General features: G+C 38.5%; 1 protein-coding gene across 9 annotated transcripts in view; it reads left to right on the top strand.

Annotated features, from left to right (window-relative positions):
• The first annotated feature begins 10183 nt into the window (after window positions 1-10183).
• nrp1a (neuropilin 1a) overlaps window positions 10184-17600 on the top strand; it is a 64354-nt gene continuing 56937 nt past the window's right edge. For 4 of the 9 annotated variants that reach the window (XM_088642909.1, XM_088642908.1, XM_088642907.1 and 1 more), the window contains exons 1-2: window positions 11344-11978; window positions 14689-14863. In XM_088642909.1, the coding sequence (XP_088499035.1) occupies window positions 11906-11978; window positions 14689-14863 (248 nt within the window). In that variant the 5' untranslated portion in view covers window positions 11344-11905. Of the gene's footprint in view, window positions 10324-11148; window positions 11299-11343; window positions 11979-14688; window positions 14864-17600 lie in introns of those variants that run through there. The other 5 variants (XM_088642901.1, XM_088642903.1, XM_088642902.1 and 2 more) reach the window with 5 other exon arrangements.

Raw genomic sequence — 17600 nt, 5'->3', positions numbered from 1 at the left:
ACTGATCAGAGCACCTCCCGGTCCCCTGCAGCCCCATATTGGATCCCTCAGTCAGAAAATGGATGGGTGGGAAGAGAGCACTGAATCATCAAAGCAAAAACATTATGGCTTGCTACTGATAATTACCGTATTTATCCTAGTACAGTAGTTAACAGGATAAACAGACAAATACAAAAGTGTAAAAAATCTTGCCGCTCGACCCAAACATATGTAAACCTTGAAGAGTGTGGCTCCCCTCTTCTGTCCTTTCACTACGTTTTCTCTTTCTTTTCTTTTTTTCCTTTGCTTATCTCTTCCAAATCTCTGGTTTCCTCTTTTTCTACTCCTTCATTTCTGTTTTTATTTTATTGGTGGATCTACACAATTTGTTTAGGTACCAAGTCTTTCGTGCCACGATGATTGTTCACGTTTGTTCATTGTTGTGTGTGGTACCATGTAACATTCTTTCTTTTCCCTGAAAAACCAATAAACAAATTGAACATAAAAATCTAACAATGCAGACACCGAGGAACGTGGTTGTGTGTAGCTGTAGCAGGAGATCACGTGAAGGGTAGGAAAAATTTCTTTCTAACTGTGAAAACAGGTAGAAAAAATGCATGCTTGGTTATAGCAAGATAAATCAGGTGTTTATAAAACAAGAGATGGGTGTATACTGAGTAAAGACTATGTTTCAAGTAGCAGTCTGCAGTTCGACAGCTACAGTGCCTTGCGAAAGTATTCGGCCCCCTTGAACTTTTCAACCTTTTGCCACATTTCAGGCTTCAAACATAAAGATATAAATTTTTTATTTTATGTGAAGAATCACCAACAAGTGGGACACAATTGTGAAGTGGAACGAAATCTATTGGATTTTTGAAACTTTTTTAACTAATAAAAAAATGAAAAGTGGGGCGTGCAAAATTATTCGGCCCCCTTGCGTTAATACTTTGTAGAGCCACCTTTTGCTGCGATTACAGCTGCAAGTCGCTTGGGGTATGTCTCTATCAGTTTTGCACATCGAGAGACTGAAATTCTTGCCCATTCTTCCTTGCAAAACAGCTCGAGCTCAGTGAGGTTGGATGGAGAGCGTTTGTGAACAGCAGTTTTCAGCTCTTTCCACAGATTCTCGATTGGATTCAGGTCTGGACTTTGACTTGGCCATTCAAACACCTGGATACGTTTATTTGTGAACCATTCCATTGTAGATTTTGCTGTATGTTTGGGATCATTGTCTTGTTGGAAGATAAATCTCCGTCCCAGTTTCAGGTCTTTTGCAGACTCCAACAGGTTTTCATCCAGAATGGTCCTGTATTTGGCTGCATCCATCTTCCCCTCAATTTTAACCATCTTCCCTGTCCCTGCTGAAGAAAAGCAGGCCCAAACCATGATGCTGCCACCACCATGTTTGACAGTGGGGATGGTGTGTTGAGGGTGATGAGCTGTGTTGCTTTTACGCCAAACATATCGTTTTGCATTGTGGCCAAAAAGTTCGATTTTGGTTTCATCTGACCAGAGCACCTTCTTCCACATGTTTGGGGTGTCTCCCAGGTGGCTTGTGGCAAACTTTAGACGAGACTTTTTATGGATATCTTTGAGAAATGGCTTTCTTCTTGCCACTCTTCCATAAAGGCCAGATTTGTGCAGTGTAAGACTGATTGTTGTCCTATGGACAGACTCTCCCACCTCAGCTGTAGTTCTCTGCAGTTCATCCAGAGTGATCATGGGCCTCTTGGCTGCATCTCTGATCAGTCTTCTCCTTGTCTGAGCTGAAAGTTTAGAGGGACGGCCAGGTCTTGGTAGATTTGCACTGGTCTGATACTCCTTCCATTTCAAGATGATCGCTTGCACAGTGCTCCTTGGGATGTTTGAAGCTTGGGAAATCTTTTTGTATCCAAATCCGGCTTTAAACTTCTCCACAACAGTATTACGGACCTGCCTGGTGTGTTCCTTGGTCTTCATGATGCTCTCTGCGCTTTCAACAGAACCTTGAGACTATCACAGAGCAGGTGCATTTATACAGAGACTTGATTACACACAGGTGGATTCTATTTATCACCATCGGTCATTTAGGACAACATTGGATCATTCAGAGATCCTCGCTGAACTTCTGGAGTGAGTTTGCTGCACTGAAAGTAAAGGGGCCGAATAATTTTGCACGCCCCACTTTTCATTTTTTTATTAGTTAAAAAAGTTTCAAAAATCCAATAGATTTCGTTCCACTTCACAATTGTGTCCCACTTGTTGGTGATTCTTCACATAAAATAAAAAATTTATATCTTTATGTTTGAAGCCTGAAATGTGGCAAAAGGTTGAAAAGTTCAAGGGGGCCGAATACTTTCGCAAGGCACTGTATGTAAAATATGTTATCTTTATATTAACACTTTCAAATTCCATCTTCTTATCTGAATGGCAATTCTAAAGCCCAAGGCTACAAAGATAGCGTTCGATAGAGAAAGTTGTGGAGATCTGTCTTCTGATACCTTACTCAATTTTTCACTGCAATGATAAATGTGCTGTTCCCCTTTTTCAATAGATGATAGATTTAATAAGCATGCAGTTATCAAAAAATTGTTCAGAATAATTAAAAGCTTCATTATTTGCAGACTTCATGGTTGTTTGGGGGGCTGTGCTGTTGCCAAATGTTCCGTGTTTATTTTCTGACATGAAACATTTGTCAAAATAGTACAGTGATGAAAAACAGTGCATATGCATTTGCATAAATTCATACAAAATGTCTATGGATTTACCATGTTTGTAAGTTAGTCGGCATTCCCCATGTTTTGAAGTGGATCAGCCATGGATGACCATGGCTCCAAGGAAGAAAAAATAAATAAATTGGGAGGAAAATTCCACATCTAATCTCTCTCACAAAGGAAACTGAGGAGACACTTTTGAGAAGCTGGAAAGGTAAGAAAGGATGGAGCCCAAAATCTTTTTTTCAGGTCTTGAAACCCGTTAAAACTTGTCCTTAATGCACATTAGAACTGATAAAAAGGTAACAACAGTTTTATAAGCAGACTGCGTTCAGTGACATTGCAACTCCAAAAGGAAACTGAATATATTGTAGCGAATTCTGATTCTTGGGCTTGTGCCCTCGCCACTCCCATCCCAGTTCGCCGCTCACTGCATGGGCTCAAACCCGAGTCTCTGGCATTGCTCAACAGGGGTCTTGCCAACTGAGCTAAAGAAGACCTTCCTCAGCCCAGGCAGCCAACATCCCTGTTATGCGCAGGGGCGTATTCGTTTCAATATTTTGATGAGAAGACCACTAAAATGGCACAAAAAAACGTTTATTACTTTTATGCTGAGTGTTATAAACACAGATGTACTATGTATGTAAGACAACAGCAACAGAAACCAATACTTTGGTCTTGTGTGTCTTACAGCTTTAGACACAGATAATCAAACTAATGACAGAAAGAGCTGTATATTTTTACGTATATGGTACTGCTAATTTTTGCATAGAAATGTCTAGTAAGATCTACATTATAATGTAGGCTAACAGCCTACCATCCATTACTGAATCACCCAGACAAAACCGAGCCTGTCCAGTTTGGTTCTTAATATGTGCAAAGGACTGTGGGACTGTGGATGCATTGTTGATGTAAATAGATGGTCACATGTCACATCAGGTCACCATGTGACAAGTGTGACACAACCCTGATTCTTTATTCCTGTCAGTGATTGCCGGCATAGCTAAGATTTTTCAGTTTTGTTTTGTTCAGTTTGCAGTTTTCAGTATGATTGTTCAGTCTCGTCATTCTGCTTCTTCTGGCATAAATTAGGACAGGGTCTGATTTTCATTAAGTTAGAGACCCAGGCCCAAGAGAAGTGCTGAAGCAGCATAGTCGTCTTCTGACCACAAAACACCATATCCAGGAGCTGGGGTGAGATGTTTCAAGCAGATCTAAAAAATACATGTCGGTGCTAGAAAATCAGGTTTCGGGAGAACTGGACCCGTGACAACTGTATAAAGGTAACCCAGGAGCTAATCCTTTAGCTGGTGTATGATCTAGCTGAACCACACCCTTAGTATTCACACTGAGAAGTGGACTACACAGAATAAGCTGTGGGAGCTCTGGTGACCAATAGAAGTGAACTAGAGCAGTCAAACACAGAGACATAGCTCACCACTGTACTTTGTCTATACCTGCAGCAGCCTGTGTGCAAGACACTGCCTGTGAGTTGTAACTAGAGAATTTCCCACCTATTTAGGGGAAGAGAGACAGCAGCAATACCTTTGAATAGAGTCCTAATAAGGGAAGTAGACAGTGATCAGCAAACCATGATACCTCTGCACTCTAAGAGCAAGATGAGGTCCAGCCATGCAGCAGGGGAAGTAGAAAAGTCACCACGCTACAACATAAGTACCTGAAGACTTATCCTGGGTTCTGGTTGCAGACCTGATTTGGATTTCCCATGGCGAGACAGATATGGCACAGAGCACAGGAGACAAGAAAAGTCATGCTGGGATGACATCTATAAACGCTCTTTTGCAAGCAGGCTCACCAGTCTAAGCAAATACGAATGGGGCATTTTCTGTGTGTGTGTGTTCTTTGTGTGGATAGATTGGCGGCTCTCAGGATTCCTAGACTGAACTTGACCTGAACTGTAGTTCAAATGCTTACATGCCTTTCCTTGCCTTTCTGCATATTATGTCTAATTGCGAAAACTTAACTCTAAGTGTTCACATTTCTATTGCTGGCGAGTTATCCAATTCTGTCCCAGTTTATTAAATTTTCCCTCAGACATTTGCCTTTCTGTGTTACTTGTGGCACACATAAATATAGAGATTTTTTCCCTTAGAGGATCCAGTTTCTTAGTGGAAGCTTGAGGATTATTGCATTAATAAAGAGTTAAACTTTACTTAACAAAAGTGAAACTTTTCAGTGGTATATATATATACAATTAACCACTTGTCTGATCTCCTGGTTTCCTCTACAAATGGAGGATTTATTCTGTTTTGACAGTCCTAATTTAAATGATAAGGGCAGTATAAAATCTGGCATTTTGAAATCAGTTGCTTGGTTTTGTAAGTTTTGTAATACAAAATGCTTGTGCTGCAAATGTATTACGTTAGAGATGTTTAAATTGCAGTCCTAATTAGAACCCAGAAAACATACTCATAGAATCCCTCACTCATTATTAATTCAGGATCCATCAGTCTTCCTTGTGTCCCTAGAGAATCTTTAAATATTTTTTCTTGCTGTTATGCATATTTATGTATAGTTCCTAACCACTTCACTAAATGTCACTGTCACTTGTTTATTTCCTAATTAAAGCCTGATTTTCATTTGTGCATCTTTTCTTTTCACTGAGCTCCAACACTGCTGTAGTTGTCACACCAAAACCGTACAAAAACACTTTACATTTGTGTTTGTTTTCCTTTCTCTCATAATTACTACAAACGTGTTTTTTTTTCATCTATTAATTCCATTCACATTTCATTTCACCTCACTGAAATCTCACTGGAGATAGATTGCTTCAGGCAGTACTTCTCCTGACCCCAGTCTAGTCAAATCCCCAATGTGTACATGAATAGAGGGGAATTTTAGCTTGCACGCCTGTAAACCTACCAGTATATAAGGCTAGCAGTACTGAAGCTAGATATAATAGTTGATGTGCTCAAGTCTTTTAGAACACATTCAAATGCAAAGAAATGAATGCTTACTTCACAATGTACATTAAATACAGAGACATGAATAATCTCACAGTGCTTTTAAGAGTAAGGTGCTCTATAATATAATATTATTTCCTTGTTTTGTTTTTCTAAATATATTTCTTCTTTTTTTTGTCTTTAAAAGCAGAGAACTTTGAACCTGTATGTGAACTTTATCACATTGCAAGGTAGCGGTAAATTCCACACTGAAAAGAAGAAAAAACAGGTTTCAAATCTTGTTTTTGGCTGTTGTGTTTCTCCTTTCTATTATTTCAGCATGGAATTACATTCATTTGGTCTTTTGCAGCCAACACACAATGACACAGCTCTCCACTTGAACCTCACTTAGCAAGGTTACATGTATGACTTCTTTTGGTATCAAATCTTTAACATTGTCAATGGCAATTGCCATTTATAGAGAATAGTTTATTACAGAGCATTAAAGGTATATAAAAACATCTGGCTCAACCATGCACACCTCCTCTTTTGGATCATATATTTAGCTATCTCTTAAGAGCCTCTATTGTTCAGAGGAATGCTTTGACCCTTTTGACAGGTTTCCTTTGAATTTCCATTTGGGCTAATGGAACACTCTAACACTGTGTCAAAAAAGATGATTATCCGCCAATGCAAATTAAGCTTAGCTTCTTGAAAGTAGTGTAATGTGCAAACACTCATTTCTTGTGTGTATTTATGATGCAATGTAAGGTGAAGTTATACAGGAACAATCCTTGAAGGTCATGTAAACCGTGTAATATTAAGCAATTCAAAAGAAAAAAAGTACAGAAATGAATGAACAAGACAAAACAAACGAACCTTAGAACAGTATAATGTAAGTTCTGCGTTATAGGAGTAATGTGAGGACAGGTGTGACATATTCAATTGCTTGGGGCACAATCCAAATTGCCTCACTCTTAATTATGTTGTTTTAAATTAAGTGTAGTTGAATGTAATATTGATTATTCATATAACGTCTTTTACAAGGTTTTAATTACCTTTTTGTAAAGTTTCTTTTTTATAACACAAACTTCTTTGTCCTCTTAACTTTTAAGAGTGTACATTAGTGTCTGTGATGTTAACAGGGGGTGGTTACATGAAAATAATTAAATTGAAATCATTCAAACCATACCTTCAAGAATTGTCTACCTTTGTGTGCCACTAATCATTCTTTAGGGTCTTATTCAACATGATAGTATTTTGTCTAAGCAAATCCTTTAAATGGCTCTTTCACTGTTCAGTCACAATTCTGGTTCCTTCAGATACAGCAGTTGCAAGTCAATTTACACTTAGTCTATCCTATTGTTCATGTATAGGCTTTTTAATATTAGCAAACAAAAAGTCCAAAGTCATGTGAAAATGGATTTCCTGAAAAGTCATTCTTTTATTAAGAATAGATTAATTTGAAGAAGTATGTAACAGTCTGTTAAATTAATGTTTCTCCTGCCTAGAGAATGCAAAATTATTCTGAATTAAATATTCAATCTGTTGGATTACCGTGTGTTCCACAGACCTAACTTGATTTGGCAAATACAAAACTAATAATAGTATTTGGAGTGTTTGGTTAGCACTGTTTTGGATTTTAAATATGTCTGTTGAGGACTTAAAATATATTTGTTTCTGTTTTCATGGAATGATATCTGACATACTGTAAACATAACCATCTGCTTTGACAGAAAAACACAGTAAATATTTTTCTCTTTATTAATACTATTGTATGAGGATATATTTAGTCCTCTTGGATTATCATTAATCAACAAAAAAGCAATGGAAAAATGAAAACAATATTTCATGGAGGCTTTATTCCACCGATATTTAAAATAATAAGTAGTCACAGCGGATCACATTTTAATAGGTGTTGTGCTAAAAAACCATGTCCTTTGACATTACAGAACTAGTGCATAGCACTTGAATAGACCTTAATCAGATGAACTGATTAAGTCTTGCTGGCTGATTTTGACAGTATTTTACAAGGATGTTTTCAACTTCTACCCACGAAGAAACATGAGACGTCATGTTGATTTGGAACTCACAGATAAAATAATTGAAAATCTACACTCGTCCACAGAGATTGTCATTTCAAAAGCAGTTTAAAGCACTTTCAGAATAGTCTGGAATGCCACCTGTAAGTATGACAAATCTTCTGAGATATCCTCTGAAAATGAAGACACCTATAGACCATTAAAGCTTACTTGCAAGTTTCACTAAGAGGATAGAAATATATAGAAGTATAATTTGCCCTCAAATATGACATTGGTCTTGTGCCTTTTTCAGTGCTCTGTAAGAATATTCTGTGTTTTCAATGAATTTTACATTCTAAAGACAGACAACATTGTCAATAATGGCAGATGGGCCTGTTTGTAACTCCTTTGAGCTGTCAGATGCATAATAAATTGAAAAATAATATTTATTCAACTGGACAAATTGAACATTTTGTCTGGGTGTTTGTCTGACACATCTTGCCTCAATATTCCTGAAAACAAAAGTTGTCTTCCAGTGCTACTGAATGACATCACCTTTTGTATTTATATTATTTGTCTAAAAGGTAAAGTTTACTATTGAGGTATTCCTGTATGACTCCCTTAATTGTGTTTGTGCTGTGTTTGGAATGCTGTCAGGATGTCTGGTTAGTTTATCTTTACCGCCTGGATGTTGCTCTCTCTGGCTAGGGGGTGTCTCCAGGGCACCCACGGAACTCAGGCTTTTCATCTTTAGGATCTACCCTGGTGTGCCCAGAAAGCAGGGAATAGAAACGCGCATAATTTTTATGGAATGTAAATGGTTTTGTCTGTGTGTGTGTTTGTCGAAATCTATTTCATTTGAGAAACATTTTCACTTGAAATGTACCTCGACGACTGCGACTGAATTTCATTTTAATTCTGCTGTTCATGTCTCATGCAGGTCTTTCCATTGTTACCATAAGCATTAGACTACGTATAATGAATGCAAGGCTTGTTAGGAAGCTTTTGTGGATATGTGCGATAAATGCTTTCAAAACGTTGCAATCAGACCCTTGTTCAACCTGAATGATTGACGCTATCATATGTAGCGTTGAGGCGGTTTTTTGTGCTGCTGTTGTAATTTTGAAGCGTGTTGCTGTTTTTGTGTGCTTTCCTTAAATAATTATACACAACTCTTAAGCAGCTAACTAAAGCCCAATCATAAAAACAACTGCATTGTCTACACTATAATTTTATTGCCTGTGTTGTAAATTCATTATTCATACTTAAATGCAATAATCGTGTGTCCACTTATACCTGGAAAATAAGAACCGTAACAGCGCACTGCTTAACTGAAAACCAAAGTTCGCTAATGGTACAGATTTGGGTCAGATTCCTGTTTTCACAGTGCTTAAATCTTAAAGACTGCGGCACTTACATCAATCTAATATCCAACTTCGATCAAACTCTTTTGTCACTGTTAAGGTAGTTGAGTAAACCAAGGAGTCCGCAATTCTTCTACAATCATGAAATACTATACGTATACTTGGGTCTGTTTTACTCTTTGAATACTTTTCATCTGTCTTGTCTGACATATATCTGTTTTGGATAGGAGCATGTGTGAAACATTAAATACTGTAATGGGAACAGACATACCTTTTTACCAACTGTAAAGCTGTGTAGTGGAAGCAGAAAAATTCACTGAGTCCGATTTACGTTCCCCCAGTTTATGTCCGAATAAAGCTTGAAATCCCTACTGGAGTTAAACATCATTCATTGGTTACATAATAATTTGGGTTTTTTTCATAGTCTCATGTTTACACACAACTGCTTCCGAAGGACTAAAATGCGAAAACAAATGTGGACCGAGCCGCTGCTGATGAACTCTAAGTTATACTCGTAGCGCAGAGGATGTAACTGTACATTCACCAGCCTGTGTAAGGAGACGCGTGTATGAGAAACTGCTGACCTATAGTCAATGACAATGAAGTTTCAACGATTATTATTATTATTATCATGTGGCAAAAAAAAAACAACCACGAAGCGCATAAATTAAACAGTGATATTTTTGACAACTGCAGCACCAATGTCACCCAGCTAACTACCGCTGCGTGTCTGGCAAACCTGCTGTCAGACCCCGGCTTGCGGAGGCAATCCCAGCCGGCATAAAGGGGTGTGACCGAGCCGGCTACAGCAGACACACCGCGAACTCTTCCGGCGCTCGCACATCGTACAAAAGCAATGACGTGTAGGAGAACTTCGTTTCATTCTTCGGAGGAAGAAAGCAACGACGACTGCCCTCTTCTTCAAGTTCCCTCCGAGGGGGCTTGGTTTTAATGGGCAGTTTTCACTCCTCGTCGAGGCGATTAGGAATGCGAAGCCGGATCTTTCGGCAGACCCTCTGCTCAGTCCGATAGAGCCTCTTGAGCGAGACTCGGGGAGCAGCGGCAGCACCTACAGCGGCTGGTGGGGCGCGCGCGCGTGTATCTGTGCGCAGCAGCTTTACTCCGCGCTATCTGATCCTGCCAGAAAGGGAAATATTTAAGAGGCGAAGTGGCTTGGCTCACGCCGTCTTCAGATCCTTCCTGTGCTCCTTTTTTTGACCGCCTTTGGAGTTTTTAGATTTTCGTTAAATCCGCTCCCTCTGGAGGATTGTTTTATTATGTGTCCCAAGCACTGAAATCGATTAATACGGTTCCCGCTTCGAGTTGACACTCACACTGGATATTGATTCGTAGACCTGAGCAGGTGAAGTAGTTTTATTCTTGCTTCTAGTGTTGTACAATATGAATGGAGATGCACAATGGACTGAGCGATAGCTTGCTGATGTGACTGCGGCTGTTTCTTTACATTTTGAAAATTGGTTACATTCTTCTGCGAAAGGACATCAATATATCGATTTGTATTTCGGTTTAGTCCGTATTATCTATTTCCATATCCAGAAGACGTCTAATAATGATTATATATTGGCTTTACGAATATTGAATCTTTTAATTTACATTCTTAATTCGGACCCTTGTGCCGGAATGAGCATGGGCTGTAGCTTGCCCCTTAGTTTGTTTCGTGTCATGTCCTCTTTCTTTTAAAAACAAATGTTACAACACACTATTTTTCAGTCATCTCCTCATTGACCTATTTATCTTGAATTTTATTGAGGGACATTGTATAGACTCGATCATAAACCTATCTAATTAAGAATAATACTGATGAGCATATTGTGGAAAAGTACGTTTAATTAACATTTTACGCTACAAGACTTCAAGATTGGGTCTTGTAAATTTAAATAGCGTTAAGGGCCGTATTCCTTACGCCGAATATAAAGCATTCCTTTTTTTAACAAAGAAAAATAACAATTACTACAGATCGCAGACCATAATGCATGTCGTATCTGAAGACTTTAAGGATTATTATATGAGAAAACGCATATTAAATTTTCCAGCCTAGTGAAGTTTTTAAATCATCCATTTGACCAGTGATAAAAGTTAAATGGGGGGGAGGAGGCTTATCCGTTACTTGTCAAAAGAGTTAAAAGACGGTAGCCCGCTTTGTTGATTAGCAAGTTTCGTGACACGCAGGAGATGGATGCAACGCTCTTCAAAACGCGGATCGACGGAAAGTGCGCCTGTGTCCTGTCACTTTCGTGTCTGCCTCGTATCTGCAGAAGCGGATCTGCGTCTTAAAGCAGCCGCTACCCTTTCTTTGTTAACGAGGAGGGTTGCCCCGGTCAGTTTTGCATATTGTAATCAAACCAATCAGTAATTCGCTGGGGGAATTCAGCTGTAACAGCCCAGCCAGTGCACCGCAGTAAAAGGGGGGTGAAAAGTAAGCTTAATTTAGGGGAGTATCACTCGCTTTAAATCCTTATAATGGTAATACCATTGTACAGATGTTTGTCTTGCCAGATTTGAGGATGTACATGTGAGTTTGCCTCGCTGAACCTCTCCGCTCCTTGCGATAGAACAGCGCTAAATCGCGAACCTTTTTTTGTTCTTGTTGCAGAAGGATTGCTTCTCGGCTTGCTCATCATTTACAAGGGGGTTTGGAAAAAAAAACGGGACTTTTTTTTTTGTTTGTTTTATTGGCTTAGACTTCTTGACTAGGAAATGGCAACGCCAGCGCCCGGGAGAGGGACAAGTCTGGGGAAGGAGAGAGGAAATCAGAGCTAAATGACAGGATGCAGGCGACCTGAGACACAAAAAGACGCATTTCTACAACGTTGAGACATTTCTTTTCTTTTCTTTGCTCAGGCCAAGCAGGAAGAAAGAATACCCGACCAAGGATCATTAAGGAGTTCTGTTTTCTGTTTTTTATATATATATTTTCTTTCATCATGAGGATTCATTGTGGATTAGTGTTTCTCCTTTTAACCGGAATCGTCCTAACTACCAGAGCTTTCAAAACTGGTAAGCGAAGGCTGATGACTTGAATGACTTTTAAAACGTTATGTATGTTTGAGTTACGTCGTTCACACTAACACAGTTCGTAAAAGCTAGAATAACCATGATTAAAAAATAATTTCGAACGCCTTTATGAAAGTGCAAGTGACCAAGTTTAAGGGCGATGTATCTTATCCCTTGATACAGGAACGATCCATTTTCAGTTTTGCGGAACTTTTCTGTGGTAGCTAAGTGCTTAGTGATTTTCTATGCCCAAACAGGGTTCATTTTCATTAAAAGCTGTGGGTTGCATTGTTTTCTAAACGGATACTGTCTACTTTATAAAATATATATAGGTCATGTAGTCTGGAGAGGAGGTTCATTTATTTTTGTGTCACCAAAAACGCCTTTTGGAAGCCTACAGAATTCTGATGTCTGTGTAAGGAATGCAGCATCACAAGCGTAAGCAAATAGTATACTTTTCCAGTGTAACACAACTATATTTGTCAAACCAACTGGAGTCTTAGGACTTTGACTTAGGATTTTGCCACACACCAATCATGAATATCGGGGTCTATCCTGTTACTGTGGTCATAATTATTACAATCAGAAGTATTAACAAACATCTGATTTTTTCTTTTGGATACATGTTTAAATAATAGACACAGAGGTATAGACACTAATTCAACAATCAAGGAAACGTTTATTAACAACTTGCCTTATTCGTATTATTTTCAGCCATCGTAACGTGAAGTTCCTTGAAGGTTACTACTACTATTATTTGTTAAGCAGACGCCCTTATCCAGGATGATGCGATACCAAAACGGCATTCACCCGTCATTGTGAAATGTGATATTGATTTAAACTTACAGTAAGAACCGTGCATGTACCACAAGCTAAGAAAACGAAAGTTAAGCTGTATTACTGACAGAGCAGCGTAACTAACCAAACCACGGGATCGTTTGTCTTCCTAACTTGTTGGCCTTTTCGGCGCAAGTGGTGCTGTTCCATCTGCTGGCCTCGGTTAACTAAAGGCTATCAAGTCGGAACGTCACCTTAAAGCACATTAACCTTGTCTTGTGCTCCCGGGTCCCCCTAAATGCGACTGTCCAGCCCCCTCACACTGCTGCCCGCTAAATTAATTCATTATCCCGGTCCTGGGCTAATGGCTCTCAGTCATTAGGAGTTGTTCTTTCTAATCAACTGTTAGTGATGTTTCACAGAGACCTAACGCTTACCATTTTTCTGTCACTTTCAAAAAGCACGACTCCAAGCACAAAGTGACAAAGGTTAATAGTTTTAAAGACTTAAAGGGATTTCTGTCCTCGGATATCATTAAGAGTTCGTTTTAAAGTACAAGTGTATAATAACAGTGCTCAATTATAGTCAGAATGTTAATAGTCTCTGCTGTAGCCTATCCCGCCCGTAACAAATTGAGTTTTTCAGTCTTGTCCTTTATCATAACGTTTGCTTAAATTGCATCTTATATGTGCTGTCTGAAGGCCCGCTTTAAAGCTTTTTTTTCTTTCATCCAGTGCAGGTGAGTTCATTTCATCAGCTAATCTGTTATGAATAAAATATAGCTCGGTGGACAATAGCAGCTCAATAATACACTATCCTCCCCGGCAGGCAGTACCCCATTGAAGTGACAAATTCGCTACGTGATTCTTAGTTATTAGTTTTAGGCAGCTATTCATTTACCGTAGGAATGATTGGAAGCGGCGTTTAATATTCCTGAACGATATTCTGAAAGCCTTTGTGTTAATATGAGCATATAGACCACATCTGTTACATTCTTCCATTGCGGATATATAAAAAAATAAATTTTACTTCTTTACACCCCCTGGGTGCTCGTGCTTGGATAGCCAGATTCGTAATCTTTTAAGTAAAGCTTTCTGCTTCATTAAGTCACCTTGAATCTGAGAAGTCTCGCGCGTAATTACTTTTTTCGAGGTGGAAGTGACAGGCTCCTTTGTATGCTGCCCCGTATGGTTAACGTTTTATTTTTAATAAACCAGGTGTGGTTAACAACAGAAACGGGGACTGACGAAATCGATTTGTTTTTTTATAATCCTAATGGATGCGTTATGTCCATTGTAACGTAGAAGTCGTCAGTGGTATGTATGGTACAGTGGAGTATGCTGTACATTTGCTAATTCAAGCTCTAAAACAAGAGTTAGATCGTCATGTAGTTTTGTGAGGAGGACGAGTCTTATCTCTTCGCCGATTTTATACCGTTCCTGTTGGGCTGATAAAAAGTTTCCCCAAGCACTTGCACATTCATAAAGCCGGTGATCAGAAAGGGTGGTGGACGTGGCTTGGAGATCAAAAGTACCTTCCTTTGCAATGTGTGGCATTATCTTCTACGCCCGTGGTCAAATACACGACATCCATGGGACTCAATAAGGAGAAAAGCCCAAAAAGCGCTAATTTGTCCTGATATCTATGTATTCCCCGTATAGGCTGCTGCCTTGGAAGTAGGAATACTTTTCACTGAGATCAACTCTGAAATGTAACGGGAACAGTGGAACATTCGAAGCTGAATGTTTTGATATACCTTTTCGTTGTTGGTTTTTGAACTGGCTTTTTAATACAAAACGGCATTGACATTTTCAACAGCCAACTCTCTTGCCGTGTTAAGCTCTTTTCCTTAGCGTGGAGAAGATATCATACGGCTATCTCTTGAGATTGCTTACTTAACCGGACTGTTCTATGTATCTTTCTTTCTACTTCGCAGATAAATGTGGGGATAATATCAAAATTACAAGCCCTAACTACCTTACTTCACCTGGGTACCCAAACTCCTATCATCCGTATCAGAACTGCGTGTGGGTGATACAGGCTCCAGAGCCTTACCAGAGGATTCTAATCAACTTTAACCCTCATTTTGATCTCGAAGACAGAGAATGCAAGTAAGTACCCTTGGAGCCCTGCAATTTTCTGATGAACTGCGCCATCTTCTGGCTGTCGTTAACAAATGTCTAAATTCAAGTGTGTGAAGTCCCAGACTGGCGAAACAGATGTTTACACTTCACGAAACAGCTTTGCGTTATTACCATAAAATGTAATCACATTTTTTTCAGAATGTTTTGACATATTTTCTAGTTCTTTCTGGAATCTGAAATAAACACTTCTGAGCTTAACATATTACGTGAAAGTGCAGTCCCCGGGCACCTACTCATTAAGACAGATGCAATACGTTTATCAGCTAAAACTAAAATATTCCGTCTATGCCCGTTAAACAATTCAAAGAAATAAGTAATAAGTATGAATTCTTCCACATTTTCACAGTATTTTAGTGTCACCATTTACTCAATATAGAATAGCATTGCCTAACAGTTTGGTTCTTGTGAGTGAGGATATCAGGAAGCTGAGAGTTGAACGATCGTGTAATTGGCAAATTACAACAACTTTGCCAATGGAATAAAGCTGCATGTTTTTGTTGCAGAAATTTCATTTGATGCCTTAGGCTGGCTTCCAGGTGTCTTGCATTCTGGCTTGCATTTTTCCTCTCACAGCTAGAGGAAATATACCTTGTATTTGCAAAATAGCTCATTGATGCTTATTCTGAAGCGTTAAAAAGTATTACAAGGCTGGCATTCTGATGTGTTTTCTTGTACACTGATAAACCTCAATGTGTTCTCCAACTACCACTTATAAATTGCACTTTTTACTTTAGTCTTTACTTTTTATGACTCTGTAAACTATCAGTAATTTATGAGCCTGGTGACTGCTGCTGCCGAGCAGATGAGGGTCTGTGACTACAAATGGATCACATTTCGTCACCATGGGACTAATAAAATTTTCACAGACCCTAGGATACTGATGTTGCAAAAAGGATAGGCCTGCAAAGGAAACAATCCTTTTTGATTTAATTACATAAAACAGAGGTGGATTTCCTGTGTGAAATAACCATAAAAAGCACAAAACCTGGATGCTAAAGAATGATGAGTTAGTTTGAAGGCAAAATTAAGTTGAATGTAATACAAAGCCATTCAGACTGAAATAAAATGCAGAATTATTATCACTAATCTGGATTAAAGCACAGTTCAGCATTTGAATTTCACATTTCGTTTTTTGGGGGGGGATTTGTATAGTGTATTATCATGTACAGTGGCAAGGAAAGGAATTGTGTTTGCTGTGATATTACCTTGCCAATATGCACTTATTGCGCCTGAAAGCAAGTTAAAAATATTTAATGGCCATCTCTCAACCTTGGGTGGTTGACCACGGGTTTACAACATAAATCAACAAACTAACCTAAACAAATATTTACCAAGTTATCAAATTCCACAGTAAGGCTTTTCTGATGTAAAACAAAATCTATATGTGGACACAAGTCAGTCTTCCATAAGTCCTGAAAAAGTTTATTATTAAGTTTAGAAAAATAAATCCTAAATAAATGTCCTGAAGGATGCAGAAGGACCTTCACATTGTGGGGTAGTTGTCAAAAGGTTTTTTTCTCGTGTTTCTTAATGTTTTCCAGGTCAATAAAGAAAAAAACTACTGGGTCATTAAGTAAGTTACCAAACTATAAAATAACTTAGAAAAACATAGGTTTAGCCCCCCAGTTGAGCAACTGGGACATAAAAACACAGAAAATGTGTTTTCTGTGTGGAATTTAAAATATGGTAATCAAATTCCCAGTCACAGCTGAATTTTCATTAAAGTTCTAAACATAATGGGCAGCGCTGTTCAAAATTCTTTGCTTATCAGAAAAATCTGAAGAATTCATTTAGCTGCAAACAGAACACATATGCTATGCATACTGTGAAACGTAGTGGTAATTACACAACCTAAACAAACATTCACTTATAAAAGGAACCAGAAGCTACTCGAATATACCTTTGTAAAATACTGTGCCCAAAGCACGTAGAATACCAAAAAATCAGGGAATGTGAAATTCCAAAATATAACCACAGAATTGTTTTTTAAACAACTCTTCAAGAACTTTGATGCCATTTTTCAGTGCCATTTGGTGTTGCTTAGAAACTAAAGTTACAAAGAAAGTAAGGTGATAAGATAAACATTTTAACTGAAAGTCTCTTGTCTCTCAGCTTGAATTAGCTGCTTCCCGTGCAGCTGAGAGAACAAAAATATAAATAACATCAATAAGTCTTTTGTACAGGCACCGTCACATCAATGAGAAATAGGTAACTGGAGCAGCTTCAACAGAAAGGCTTGCATATTATAGAACAGACATTAAATTAAATGAATTAGCCACATTCTCCCTGATTAGATTAAGCAAATTGCAGTTAAACAGTTAGGAACATCTGAGTTCTTTTATTTGTATTGTTGCTTAGCTTCCAACAATTAGACAGGAAGGCCTCCTTTTGTGAAACCTGGTTATTCCCTTTCTGTTAGGGAGGTTTCTGATGGGACAGAAAGTTTTCCCAACTGAAATGTAATTCTCTTTTTAAACACAAAGCCAGGCTTTGTCTTTCACAGAAACTCATGTCTGAGTACAGCTTTCTCTGGGAAAAAAAAAATTGGAAGAACCTGATGAGCTGCAATGTAAACAAGGAAAAGCTACATAAACAAACAACATATCAAGGCAAGCTGGCAAGGTTTAAGTGTACAGAATAGCGTGTTCGCATTTGGACCAGCATAACAGCATTTCCTACTTGTTATGTATGCATGGTATTGTAT

The sequence above is a fragment of the Lepisosteus platostomus genome, chromosome 8, assembly GCF_059453375.1.
Source record: "Lepisosteus platostomus isolate fLepPlt1 chromosome 8, fLepPlt1.hap1, whole genome shotgun sequence".
NCBI lineage: Eukaryota > Metazoa > Chordata > Actinopteri > Semionotiformes > Lepisosteidae > Lepisosteus > Lepisosteus platostomus.
Note: the sequence above shows the minus strand (reverse complement) of the source record. Positions and strands in the feature narration are given on the sequence as shown.